Source organism: Protomyctophum parallelum, assembly GCF_964188405.1.
Source record: "Protomyctophum parallelum genome assembly, chromosome: 15".
Lineage (NCBI taxonomy): Eukaryota > Metazoa > Chordata > Actinopteri > Myctophiformes > Myctophidae > Protomyctophum > Protomyctophum parallelum.
Genome location: NC_139710.1, coordinates 2,633,390 through 2,648,718, shown reverse-complemented (window position 1 = coordinate 2,648,718; position 15,329 = coordinate 2,633,390). Strand labels below are relative to the sequence as shown.

Genomic DNA, 15,329 nt, shown 5'->3' with positions numbered 1-15,329 from the left:
CTTGTAGGTCTGCTATATCTTTGAAAAATCGAAGAACGACTGACACAGAAACATAGCTTTTTCAGAAAGCTGTCAGGATGTAGAAGAACATTTTTAGAATCTGATCTCAGGTCAGAATGAAAACTGTCAGGATGTAGATGAACATTTTTTAAATCTGATCTCAGGTCAGAATGGGTTTGTCATTTTCTGGCGGTGGCGGTAATACGTCTTCACTCTTTGGCGGTAAAACGTCTTCACTCTTAAACCAAAGAGCTTCACTGGTTCGACTTGAAATGATGGCCCTCTCTATGAAATGACCTGGAGAGAGAGAGACATAGAGAGACAGAGAGAGAGAGAGAGACAGAGAGACATAGAGAGACAGAGAGAGAGAGAGACATAGAGAGAGAGACAGAGAGAGAGAGAGACAGAGACAGAGAGAGAGAGACATAGAGAGAGAGACAGAGACAGAGACACACAGAGAGAGACAGAGACAGAGAGAGAGAGACATAGAGAGACAGAGACAGAGAGACATAGAGAGACAGAGACAGAGACAGAGAGAGAGAGAGAGAGAGACAGAGACAGAGACAGAGACAGAGAGAGAGAGACAGAGACAGAGAGACAGAGACAGAGACAGAGAGAGAGAGACAGAGACAGAGACAGAGACAGAGACAGAGAGAGAGAGAATTGGCTGTTATTTCCAGACGTACTAAAAGAGACATTTTACACCCTAGTGTCTGGTAGTGGTAGGAGGACACCTAGTGGTTGGCAAGTAGTACTGCGTGCAGTATCTCCCCTGGCCAGGCAGAGCTTAGCATCAAATGTTGGATGAGTGAGAACTTTCTCAAGCTAAATGAGGATAAGACAGAAGTTCTCATAATCGGTTCTAGTGAGCAGAAATATAATAAGATAACATAAATAACATAAATAATAAGCAGACTTGGCAACCTGACTGTAGAAAGTAACAGTACAGTAAAGAACCTGGGGGTCATTATTGATTCTGAATTAAAATTTAATTCCCACATTAATCATGTTACCAAGATTGCCTTTTTTCACCTTAGAAATATTGCACGAATCAGAGCCTATTTGTCATTGGACGATGCAAAACCGCTAATCCACGCCTTTGTTTTTTCTCGGCTTGATTACTGCAATGCACTTTTTTCAGGACTGCCTAAGAAAACAACTGACAGATTACAACTTGTCCAAAATGCAGCAGCCAGAGTTTTAACTAGAACTAAGATGAGAGAACATATTACTCCAGTTTTGGCTTCACTGCACTGGCTTCCGGTTGTTTTTAGGATTGATTTTAAATTAATTTTACTATAAAGCTCTAAATGGTCTCGCACCTTCCTACCTACATGACTGCCTGCCTAAATATGTCCCAAACCGCCCCCTAAGGTCTTCCACTGCTGGCCTGCTCGCTTTGCCTAAAAAAATGGCAACTAAAAAATACGGGGAAGCAGCTTTTTGCTTCTACGGGCCGTCGGCATGGAACAAGCTCCCACTGTACCTTCGTCAGGCAGCCTCTGTAGACATTTTTAAAGCTCAGCTCAAGACCCACTTCTACAACATTGCTTTTAATTGATCTTTTATTTTTTGTTATTCATGTCCTCACTGTATTGCATTACTGCTTGTTTTTTAATGTCGTTGCCTTGCTTTTCTTTTATTCTCCATTGTTCTGTAAAGCACTTTGAGCTGCATTTCATGTCATGAAAGGTGCTATACAAATAAAGTTTTATTATTATTATTATTATTAAAGGACCACTTCACCACTTTTTAACGTACCGTAGGTGTCCGGACGGTGTTTGCACACGTCTACCACGACCGCCTGCAGGTTCTCCAACAGCTTCTCTCTGGACATGTCCAGCTGGAAGAACAACAGACAACCACAGACACTCTTAACCCTGGACATGTCCAACTGTAACAACAACAGACAACCACAGACACTCTTAACCCATTCTGACCTGAGATCAGATCCATACGAGGTTTCCACTGGACACACACTGGTCTGATTAACCCATTCCGACCTGAGATCCGATTCATACGAGGTTTCCACTGGACGTACACACTGGTCTGATTAACCCATTCTGACCTGAGATCAGATTCATACGAGGTTTCCACTGGACACACACTGGTCTGATGAACCCATTCTGACCTGAGATCAGATTCTAAAAATGTCAGTCGTTCTTCGATAAAAAAAAAAAATAGCAGACCGACAAGCTCGTAGCACGCCACCGAGTGGCGCGCTACGAGCTTGTAGATCTGCTATTTTTCAATAGCTAAAGCATAACATGATGCTGACACCAAAATGGGTTCCCGCCCAGAATGGGTTAACCCTGGACATGTCCAACTGGAACAACAGACAACCACAGACACTCTTAACCCTGGACATGTCCAGCAGGAAATATCCACTATTACCCATTGACAAAGTAAACGTTTTTCAGACATGTTTATTTATGTTTAAATTAAAAAAATGCGAACAAGACATTCCGTCTTCTTTTCACAATTTCTTCCGTGTCACTTCTGACATTCACTCCTACCCCACAAGGCAAAGAGATAATTTTGAATTGCCCTATTGTCGCACGTCCAAACATCAATCTTTCATCAAATTTAGAGGCCCTCATCTATGGAATTCCCTATAGATGCTTCACTTAAATCCTCATTATCCTTGCCAATATTCAAAAAAACATCTAAAGAAATATCTTATTTCTTCCTCTCTGTAGATTACATTGTAGTGTTACCTTGATGCGTTATATTTTCTTTTGTGTGTTTCTTGTTGTATTGTTTATTTCTGTTTTTTGTGCAGTCTGTGTTTTTATTTCTTTACTGCACAGCTGCCCCCCCCTCCCTATGCCAACTTGTAGACTTTTGTACTGTTCTTTATGACCTTTTAATCTGTTTAAACCAATGACCTCTTCCTACAGGAAAGGATGCCATATAAGCCTTCTGGCTTCTTCCCTTCCTTGCATTGTATATTTTTTCTTTGATATGTTATTGTCAATTCTTTGTACTACATGCTAATTAAATAAACCTAAACCTAAATGCCCAGCTGGAACACAGACAACCACAGACGCTCTTAACCCATTCTGAACGGGCACCCATTTTGGTGTCGGCATCATGTTATGCTTTAGCTATTGCAAAATAGCAGATCTACAAGCCACCGAGTGGCGCGATACTAGCTTGTAGGTCTGCTATTTTTGAAAAATCGAAGACACTTTTAGAATCTGATCTCAGGTCAGAATGGGTTAATAATGAAACTGTCAGGATGTAATAGACATTTTTAGAATCTGATCTCAGGTCAGAATGGGTTAAGCCATTTAGACCTGGGAACGATTCTGCAAATGTCTTTCTAAATCCTGACTGTCTTCTTGAAAAAGCAGTTTTTCTATGTCAGTCGTTCTCAAACATTTTCATGTCACTTTTCACGATTGTTCAAAAAATAGCAGACCTACAAGCTCATAGCGCGCCACCTAGATCTGCAATTTTCCAATAGCTAAAGCATTACATAATGCAACACGAAAAGGGGTTCCCGCCCCAAAATGGGTTAAATCCAGAGTGATTTACATTAAGCAAGAACAAAAAGCATGTCAATACATCACATATAAAAAGTAGTTATGAAACATGCGTAAGCTAAGAACGTAACAGTGGAATATCTATATAATGAAACTATACATACTATACTATATATATATATATATATACTATAAAGTGCTATGACTACATAAAATGCAATTCTAGTGCTGTCTACGTAACATGCTATAGTCTGTATAAAATGCTATCTAAGTCTACATAAAGTGCTATCTAAGGGGCTAGGGTAAGTGCTACGGGCCATGATGGAGTCTGAAAAGGTGGGTTTTCAGACTACATTGTCAGAAACCCAATGTTTGGAACTATAGCCCATAGCACCCTGCTTTGTCTCAATGGGATAGTTCCAATGTGTGGAACTATAGCCCATAGCACCCTGCTTTGTCTCAATGGGATAGTTCCAATGTGTGGAACTATAGCCCATAGCACCCAAGCTTTGTCTCAATGGGATAGTTCCAATGTGTGGAACTATAGCCCAAAGCACCCTGCTTTGTCTCAATGGGATAGTTCCAATGTGTGGAACTATAGCCCATAGCACCCCGCTTTGTCTCAATGGGATAGTTCCAATGTGTGGAACTATAGCCCACAACACCCCGCTTTGTCCATTTTAGCAGTCCCCCTTTACCTTCAGACATGCCGTTCCTATCTGTGTCACCACTATAGCAGTCCCCCTCCAGACATACCGTTCCTATCTGTGTCACCACTATAGCAGTCCCCCTCCAGACATGCCGTTCCTATGTGTGTCACCACTATAGCAGTCCCCCTCCAGACATACCGTTCCTATCTGTGTCACCACTATAGCAGTCTCCCTCCAGACATACCGTTCCTATCTGTGTCACCACTATAGCAGTCCCCCTCCAGACATACCGTTCCTATCTGCGTCACCACTATAGCAGTCCCCCTCCAGACATACCGTTCCTATCTGTGTCACCACTATAGCAGTCCCCCTCCAGACATACCGTTCCTATCTGTGTCACAACGTAACAGTCCCTCTCCACAGCGTACTCGTGACCCGATGTGAACACCGCCATCATCTTGGGAATGTCGATCCCTACAGAGCCTGGAGAGAGAGAGAGAGAGAGAGAGAGTGAGAGTGAGAGAGAGAGAGAGAGAGAGAGAGAGACATAGAAAGAGACAGAGCATGGTTAGCAGTTTGACTATTCCAGTGGTGGTTTAAGTACTGACACGTTTTACTTCAGCATTATGTTATACTTTAGCTATTGAAAAATAGCAGATCTACAAGTTATCGGCACTCTGTGTCGTGTTACGAGCTTGTAGATCTGCTATTTTTGAAAAAAATCATGAAAATGTGGGCGCAAATTTGCAATGTATATTCTGTCAGAGTGAACGTTTTTAACTCAAATCTTTGCTTCCGGGGAGGTTTGTAAATTTGTAGATTTGTAGAATCGTTCCCAGGTCAAAATGGGTTAAGAAAAAGTGTCAATAGACATACTCTGTTACAAGTAATTTTATATTTACTTGTACAAAAGTACTGGCATCAAAAAATATACTTAAAGTATCAAAAGTAGTTAGTACTCATTATGCTCAATGTCCCATTCGGTCGTTTTCCAAATGGTACAAATTGTATATAAATATATACGTGTATAGGTAATATATAAATGTATATAGGGTAAATAAACATTTATTAACCCATTCTGACCTGAGATCAGATTCATACGAGGTATCCACTGGACACACACTGGTCTGATTAACCCATTCTGACCTTTGATCAGATTCTAAAAATGTCAGTCGTTGTTCGATTTTTCAAAAAATAGCAGATCTACAAGCTCGTAGCGCGCCACTCGGTGGCGCGCTACGAGCTTGTAGATCTGCTATTTTTTTTTTAATCGAAGAACGACTGACACAGAAACATAGGCTTTTTCAGAAAACTGTCAGGATGTAGAAGAACATTTTTAGAATCTGATCTCAGGTCAGAATGGGTTAATGACATAGTAAAATGTTGACAATGAGTTTAATTCTTTAATTAGAATGGACACACACACACACACACACACACACACACACACGTACCTCTCTTGGTCTTAGGGAACTTCTTGCGCAGTTTGTTTTTCAGCGGCTGCAGCTTAGGGAGGATCTCTGGGACCGCCAGGTAGAAATCTGCTGAGATCTGATCGTCTAAGATCTGGAGAGCACAGAGAAGGACATAAGATCTGATCGTCTAAGATCTGGAGAGCACAGAGAAGGACATAAGATCTGATCCACTAAGATCATAGCCCGTAGCACTTACCCTAGTCCACTTTATGTAGACTTAGATAGCATTTTATACAGACTTATAGCATGTTACGTATTTTATACAGACTTATAGCATGTTACGTAGACAGCACAAGAATGTATGTAGTCGTTACACACTTCATAGTATATATGAATAGTACAGTACAGTACAGTACAGTACAGTACAGTAGTTTCATTATATGGATATTCCGTTACGTTCTTAGCTTACGCATGTTTCATGATAACTATACTTTTTTATGTATGTGATGTATTGCCATGCTTTTTGTTCTTGCTTAATGTAAATCGCTCTGGATTAAGAGCGTCTGATAAATGGATTAATAAATGGATTAAGAGCGTCTGATAAATGGATTAATAAATGGATTAAGAGTGTCTGATAAATTAATAAATTGTAAAATTGCAAAAGGAATCTCTGGGAATGTTTTGCCCTCCCTTGAGCACACATTATGCTCCAGAGCATGACATCATAATCATGTCATCATCACATACGCTCCAGAGCATGACATCATAATCATGACATCGTCACATACACTCCAGAGCATGACATCATAATCATGACATCATCACATATGTAAACAAGACTACTCGCCCCGTTTCTGTTTTCCTCCCAGAATTTTCCCCAGTGAGGGGTGGGAGAGGCTGGACAGCAGACGGCTGGACTTTGAATTTCTCTAACTATAAACTTTCATGACAGCAGAACAGCCTAAGTACAAATATAATTTATGAAAAGCTACTACAGTGAAGTCTGTTCACAGAAGTTGTTGTAGGATATGTGGGGATTATCTGACGAGGTACCATTTGAGGGGGCAAAACCTTACATATACTAAATTGTTTATAGGTTCAATATAAGTCAAATAATATAGCCTTTCCACAGGAGTATCTTTTTATATTTTTCCAAAAAGAATACAAACAGCCAATAGCATATTACAAAGTTATCCCCCTCACTGGAGGAAAAAACGGGCACGCACCGGGGCGAGTCATCCAGTATTCATCACATACGCTCCAGAGCATGACATCATCATCATGACATCATCACATACGCTCCAGAGGCGGAAAGGGGGCGTCTACCTTTAGATGTCTATAGTTGTGACCTCACCTGCTGTACAAGCTCGGCTCCTCCCACAGCGGTAGCTCCGCCCTCCTGGGCCACTTTGACTTGATCAGGATCCTACCGAGAAGACATGTCGTTCATTTAACACATTTAGTCTTCTAAATCCTCCAGTTTTCTGAAATAAATAAAAAAATAAAAATAGCAGAGTACTCTGAGATTGCAGATCTGCTATTTGTCAATAGCTAAATTATAACATAATGTTTAAAACACCAAATGGGGTTCCCGCCCAACATGGGTAAACACATTTTGACCCGAGGACGATTTCTACAAATGACTTCTTTTTTCTGACAGTTTTCTGAAAAACCCTCATGTCCCCGGCCCCCCTGGAACTCCCTCATGGACCCCTGGGGGTCCCCGGACCCCCTGGAACCCCCCTCATAGACCCCTGGGGGTCCCCGGACCCCCTGGAACTCCCTCATGGACCCCTGGGGGTCCGGGGACCCCACATACCTCTGTGAAAACGATAACTCTGTTGGTGTCTTTCTTGATGGGGTGTGGTAAGTGCACTGTGCCGACGAAGGGATCCACTTTTTTCTGAAAGACAATAAAAAAAAAAGAAAAAGAATCAAGTCAGGTAAAAATGAGAGGAATGTAATTTTAAATTCTGGTTTACAATCAGGGGGGCAGTCAGACAGATATTTTGTGAAGCCTGAAACTCCTGAAAGTTCATATAATAGCCTGTTGTGGCGCTGTCACTGGACCCAAAAAAAACCCATAGCCCCATAGAAGTCCATGTATTTGGGCCCAACTTCACCTAGACTGTATTAGCTTAATAAACATGGTCATGAATACTTTCTGCTTCCAGTCACTAGTTTAAAGTCTCATTTCTATTGTCATAATATTCTTTTTGGAAAATTATGGTCCCATTTATAAAATAAATTACCATAAAGTCGCGTATGTTCTGAGGGGCGTGGCTACCGTTACAGTCTATGATCGGGATTCCCCTCCCACTCGAGTCAAAATAAAAACCAACGGAGAAGAAGGGGGGAAGTCCCGCCTCGTTGTCTGGGCCAGCCAATGGCCAGCTGGGCCAAAACGGAGCCAGCCAATGGCCTGCTGGGCCAAAACGGATCTAGAAAGATGGCGATTTACAATACAAGGACTGACAGGCTTCATTTTACGTTCATGTTAGACCCGGGGAACGCTTTGTCCATATTTTTTACAGTCTATGTTTACAATGTGCATTAAGGTTGTGCGGTATTTCGGTTTCGCGGTTTAATACGGTTTAATGACATCATTAAGGTTTCGTCCGTCAAAACCGGCAAACCGTTTCACCCGACATGAGCGTTGGGTGGCCGTGATTATTGTTTACGGAAGCAGTAGAGAATGGCAGCATCGCATGCTCCGTCCGTCCGTCTGTCTGTCAGCGTCGCATGGTCCATCCGTCCGTCTGCGTCTGACTAAACATGGTCCATCCGTCCGTCTGCGTCTGACTAAACATGGTCCATCCGTCCGTCTGCGTCTGACTAAACATGGTCCATCCTTCCATCTGCGTCTGACTAAACATGGTCCATCCTTCCGTCTGCGTCTGACTAAACATGGTCCATCCTTCCGCCTGCGTCTGACTAAACATGGTCCATCCTTCCGCCTGCGTCTGACTAAACATGGTCCATCCTTCCGCCTGCGTCTGACTAAACATGGTCCATCCTTCCGCCTGCGTCTGACTAAACATGGTCCATCCTTCCGCCTGCGTCTGACTAAACATGGTCCATCCTTCCGCCTGCGTCTGACTAAATTCTTGTGCCAGTCACCGACTTGCCGTGCTCTCCCCCGCCCGCCTCCCCCTAACGTGCGTGCACCATGACAGGCAACGCTGAAGCCAAGTGACACACAAGCGCTAAATAATAAGCTAGCCGCGCGCGCGTGTGTGTGTGTGTGTGTGCGCGCGTGCGCTGTATGGTTTACGTCAAGTCACAGAACAGATTCGTTGCAGCTCAGCATTGCAAAAATATTCCTATCAGCAACAGCAACTGGCCCACTCTCTGTCAGGACTAGTCAGGCATGAACTAAACTCAGTTGATCATGCTAAAATAATCTGATGCGAGACAACAGCTTTCGTCTCCACTTCCAATCTAGAATTAAGTATACGTCGCCGTACTGCGGAGCGCGCGCAGAAAATAGCCGATCTACAAGCTCACAGCACGTCGTCGCGCATCGTTTATAGACGCGTTCATGACTCGTTTCTGTCACATCATAAGATACTAATGTAATGGGTAAAATAATCACTGAGATCAACTCGGAGCAGGCAGCCAGCAGTGTTGTTTTTGGCAGCAAATTTCTATTTTAGTTTTAGTCATAGTCTCTTGAATAGTTTTCACTTAGTTTTTGTCACATTTTAGTCGCCTGGAATGTTCTAGTGTTTAGTCTAGTTTTAGTCGACTAAATGTCATACGATTTTAGTCGACTAAATCTACAGTTGATTAAGGGCCGATTCATACTCCTATTTTACAGCTGTTTCGGCGCTGTAGTGCCGAAATGATTTCGGCTCGTCAGAAATTTTCAGTAGCACCGAAGAGCCGACTTTAGGACGGTACCCGCCACCCCGAACCTCAAATGACGTCAAATTGTAGGCTCTTCAGCGCAGAACCGACTTTTATTCGGCTCTAAAATAGGAGTATGAATCGGCCCTTAGTCGACTAAAATGTGTTTTGACAGGCCTTGATGTCGTTGTAATGACATATTTTACACTTTGGTTGCATGCTGAAAATACACGACGCGTTGTGAGATTGTAGATCTGCTATTTTCAGCATGCAACCCAGCATAAAACTGGATCTCTTGTCCACTAGTCCCTTCCTAACATTTTAGTCTAGTTTTTATTTGTTGACGAAATTGTTAGTATATTTAGTCTTAGTTTTAGTCATCATAGATAGTTTTTATTTAGTTTTAGTCAGTGAAGAATGGTAGTCGACGAACATTTTTCGTCTTAGTTTTAGTCGACGAAAACAACACTGGCAGCCAGGCAATGCTGTTTGGCTGAGCCTGGGAGCTCAGTCCACTACAGTAGGCAGAGAGGGACAAGACAGGCCAACATGACTGACCATACATTGCAATAGCGAAAGGGGCCATCTTGTGGCGATAGACTGTAATAGCAGTCTCGGATTAACAAAATGAAATAATGCGAACGCATGGCCACGTTAAAATGAATTAGACGGTAAAACCGAAAAACAGGGTATTTTGGCAATAGTAAACCGGGGGTTTTAAAATGTCCCACACCGCCCAACCTTAATGTGCATACACACATACATTTGTATATACAGTATACACACAATATACAGTGTGCCTTAACAACTGGGCAATCTATAGACCATTAATTACAGATTCAGAAACCCAGAGCCATCTAATAGAAGAGTTAGGACATTGAGGGGGGCAGAAACCCAGAGCCATCTAATAGAAGAGTTAGGACATTGAGGGGGCAGAAACCCAGAGCCATCTAATAGAAGAGTTAGGACATTGAGGGGGCAGAAACCCAGAGCCATCTAATAGAAGAGTTAGGACATTGAGGGGGCAGAAACCCAGAGCCGTCTAATAGAAGAGTTAGGACATTGAGGGGGCAGAAACCCAGAGCCATCTAATAGAAGAGTTAGGACATTGAGGGGACAGAAACCCAGAGCCGTCTAATAGAACAGTTAGGACATTGAGGGGGCAGAAACCCAGAGCCGTCTAATAGAAGAGTTAGGACATTGAGGGGGCAGAAACCGAGAGCCGTCTAATAGAAGAGTTAGGACATTGAGGGGGCAGAAACCCAGAGCCACACGAACATTTTTCGTCTTAGTTTTAGTCGACGAAAACAACACTGACGTCGCAGTGTGTGAAAAACAACAACAAACGAATCAAACCTTCTTCTGCAGCGTCATGTCCAGCCTGAGGTCCAAGCGGACAGCCTGGCCCGGGTCCGTGAAGTCCAGCGCCTGGAAGGCGTGGAGCAGGTCCACGGCCGCGCCCGCCTCGTACACGTCCCTGGGGTAGAACCTCTGCACGTAGACGTCGTCCGTGGGCAGCCACGCCGTCTTCCCGTACGGCTTGTGTCGGTCCTTATCGTCCATCACGACTCGCTCCGTCTGCTTCTTCTTCTCCGGCTCCTTCACCTTCGCCTCCTCTTTCCTGAACTTCCTCGCCGGCCTGGGGAGAGGAGGGGGGGGGGGGGGGGGAGAGAAGGGGGGAGGAGGGGGGTGTACTCAAATTGTTTACTTAACCGATTCTATGACCTGAGATCAGATTCTATAAATGTCTTCTACATCCTGACAGTTTTCTGAAAAAGCTATGTTTCTGTGTCAGACCTACAAGCTTGTATAGCGCGCCACTTGGTGATGGAGGTTACTCCTCTGTGATGGACAGTCTGATGCGAGGTTTTACAAGTACAGTACGATACAAGAGAATGGAATAATTGAACATGTACGCCATAATTTGATTTGATTTGGGTGTGTTCCCCTCTTGAGGATGACCCCCTGGAACTCCCTCAGGGACCCCTGGGGAACCACTGCTCCATACAATATGCAAGGCAAAAGAGAGCTGGCAGCTGAAATCGGTGTATTGGTGTTCCGTTCTTGAAAGGTAAGCGTTTTATGTTTTAGGGAAAGGAGGAGCGGTAGAATGACTCACCTGACAGCAGCAAAGGTCCTGGTGGGGACCCCCGTCAGGAGACGCCTCGCCAACATGCTGGGACCCCCAGCGCTCTGGAACCCCCCTAAGAAGAGAGGGGAAAAGAAAGAAAAGCAAGGCAAAGACATTAAAAAACAAGCAGCAATGCAATACAGTGAGGACATGAATAACAAATTCAATGTTGTAGAAGTGGGTCTTGAGCTGAGCTTTAAAAATGTCTACAGAGGGCTGCCTGTCGAAGGTACAGTGGGAGCTTGTTCCATGATATGATATAATAATGATATTAATCATATGATATGACATGGTACTTTATTGTCAGTTCACACTGAAATTTGTCTTGCGACACAGCAGCCAAGTATGCAGAAACACAAATACAAAACACAAATAACAAGACAATTTACATACATAAAGACATGAGCAATATCCACCGCTTAGATTATCCTGTGGCTACTACATCTCCTGATTAAGCCTCAAGGTCGAAAAAGCAGCTTCCCCGTATTTTTTAGTTGCCATTTTTTTAGGCAAAGCGAGCAGGCCAGCAGTGGAAGACCTTAGGGGGGCGGTTTGGGACATATTTAGGCAGGCAGTCATGTAGGTAGGAAGGTTTGGGACATATTTAGGCAGGCAGTCATGTAGGTAGGAAGGTTTGGGACATATTTAGGCAGGCAGTCATGTAGGGAGGAAGGTGCGAGACCATTGAGAGCTTTATACACAAGTAAAATAATTTTAAAATCAATCAATCCTAAAAACAACAGGAAGCCAGTGCAGTGAAGCCAAAACTGGAGTATGTTCTCTCATCTTAGTTCTAGTTAAAACTCTGGCTGCTGCATTTTGGACAAGTTGTAATCTGTCAGTTGTTTTCTTAGGCAGTCCAGAAAAAAGTGCATTGCAGTAATCAAGCCGAGAAAAAACAAAGGCGTGGATTAGCGTTAGTAACCAAATGGACCCTTATAGATCTTTAAACTCGCACACACACACACACACACACACACACACACACACACACACACACACACACACACACACACGCACCCTGAAGTCTGAGGAGAAACTGCTCGGAATGAGGCTAAACACCAGCAGTGATGGCGTCGCTTGTTCGTCACTTCTATTGGACAAGCGACAGCCTCGCATGATGACATGGTATGTATTAAATACCATGTATATATATATATAGTGTCACTATAATAGTGATGACACATGTATTAAATGTGCTGAAATACAGAAACATAAACAAACAGCTGACCTCTCAGAACACTCCTCGCGCAGGCCGCCATGTTGGTGCACACACAGCACAGGCTCCGTGTAGAAACGAAGAGGTGAAACAAACGGTTCCACACAATGGTTCCGCCCTATACTGAGGACTCGGGACACACACACACACACACACACACACACACACACACACACTACGCGTCGCTAATATAAAACAAAACAATGAATAAACAATCATCTACAAAGAGGAAAGTATATAAAATTAACTCAAGGTTATTAAATATTAACCAGTGTAAATATAGCTGGCTGTTATTATTATTATTATTATTATTATTATTATATATAGCTGGCTGTTATTAACCAGTGTAAATATAGCTGGCTGGATGCTTGCACATCACAATGATGATGCCAGTGTATTAAAGGAGAATTCCATACTAAATGGCTTTCTTACCTTTCTTTGTAGTTGTTACGTCGATTGAATGGGGCTATGGGGTGTTGTGCTAATTTGCTTATTTCCATCGCTCAAAATTATAATTTCTTTGTATATATCCTCTCTTCATAATGTAAATAATAACCCAAGCGGCACACTTTACTACTTATTTCGATGGAAATGAGCGAAGGGGAAATAGCCAATAAGGAGCTTTTGCACAAAATAACACCTGGACCAGTTTGATGGGGACGTAACAACTACAAAGAAAGGTATAAGCCTTTTAGTATGGAATTATCCTTAATATGCTACATCATGCCAAGAAGAACTCATCATATCATATGGATAATAGACTCTATATCCATATATGGATATAGACTATATCCATATACTGTATGGATAATAGACTCTGGCCTCCATCTTACGTCACCCCTTATCCCTAAACTTATTTGCCATTTTCTTAACTATTTTAAAACATTTAAAAATAGTTCAACTAGCCGATCTACATCAGCACGTGGTTATAGCTTGTAGATCGGCTATTTGTACTATTTAAAAATGTTTAAAAAAATAGTAAAAAAAAATGGCAAATAAGACAAGTGTAGGGATAAGGGGTAAGATATAGGGTTCTATGTCGTCCATATATCGATACTAGACTCTATGTCCATATATGGAGTTCTATCTCCTACATGATGTCAGCTCTAAATGTCTGGTATCTCCATATATGGAGTTCTATCTCCTACATGATGTCAGCTCTAAATGTCTGTTTTCTCCATATATGGAGCTCTATACATCAGCCTTTGCCCTCGAATATGGAGTTTGTGACGTCAGACTTGGATATGTTGGTAAGATATCCATATATGGAGTAGCAAACGGCGGCTGTGGCTCAGGAGGTAGAGCGGGTCGGTCGTCCAGTGATCCCTGGGTCGGCGGTTCGAATCCCGGCTCCTCCTCCTGTCCACATGTCGAAGTGTCCTTGAGCAAGACACTGAACCCCACGTCGCCTCCAATGAGTCGGTCGGTGTGAGCTCGCCACCGTCGGTGTGTGAATGTGGGAAGTGAGGACGCTGGCGTCGACTGTTTGCCACTTCACCTCCCAATGTATGAATGAATGAACCTTCACCTCCCAATGTATTAATGAATGAACCTTCACCTCCCAATGTATGAATGAATGAACCTTCACCTCCCAATGTATGAATGAACCTTCACCTCCCAATGTATGAATGAATTAACCTTCACCTCCCAATGTATGAATGAATAGACCTTCACCTCCCAATGTATGAATGAATGAACCTTCACCTCCCAATGTATGAATGAATGAACCTTCACCTCCCAGTTTATGAATGAATGAACCTTCACCTCCCAGTGTATGAATGAATGAACCTTCACCTCCCAATGTATGAATGAATGAACCTTCACCTCCCAATGAATGAACCTTCACCTCCCAGTTTATGAATGAATGAACCTTCACCTCCCAGTGTATGAATGAATGAACCGTCACCTCCCAATGTATGAATGAATGAACCTTCACCTCCCAATGTATGAATGAATGAACCTTCACCTCCTAATGTATTAATGAATGAACCTTCACCTCCCAATGTATGAATGAATGAACCTTCACCTCCCAATGAAGCTGTTGCCCCCGCGACCGGACTACGGATAAGCGGTTGAAGATGGATGGATGGATGGAGGTTGACTTTCAGATAGGGCTGGGGCCTGGGCGACATGAACACCATGCATAGGGACAAAATAAAATGTTTTTTTTTTTTCTTTTTAACAAATACCTCTATTGATAGGTTTTAGAACATTGTTGAATAGGACTTATCTGATTAAAACCAGGAAAGCCATTATCACCACGATATCCCAACCTATAAGCCATTATCACCACGATATCCCAAATCCCAGACAATATCTATACTCTCATATCGCGACATCGATATAAATAACGATCATTTTGTCCAGCCCTACCTTCAGGGACAAACAAAACAAAACATGGACTTAAGGATGGTCTGACTCAGGGCGGTTTGAGTCTAACTACCCTACTAAAGTGTACATGATGTGAACATGCACGGTAAATACATTCTTAAACTTCTTGTTTATGCACCCAAATGACTGGATTGTGAATGTGCAGGTAGCAACTTTTGTAGCAATGGTAGAAATATTAGACCCCAA

The 15,329-nt window shown here is 42.8% G+C and overlaps 1 protein-coding gene across 1 annotated transcript; it reads right to left on the bottom strand.

The window, feature by feature from the left end:
• LOC310872518 (large ribosomal subunit protein uL1m-like) lies at positions 1-12,812 on the bottom strand. The gene is made up of 9 exons (XM_083784447.1): positions 12,765-12,812; positions 11,522-11,606; positions 10,759-11,041; positions 7,373-7,456; positions 6,908-6,979; positions 5,593-5,704; positions 4,521-4,621; positions 1,762-1,843; positions 1-297 (listed from the first exon to the last, which is right to left on the bottom strand). Exons 1-9 carry the CDS (start codon positions 12,793-12,795, stop codon positions 161-163), a joined length of 987 nt encoding a protein of 328 aa, XP_083640573.1. The 5' UTR covers positions 12,796-12,812; the 3' UTR covers positions 1-160.
• Positions 12,813-15,329: the final 2,517 nt, after the last annotated feature.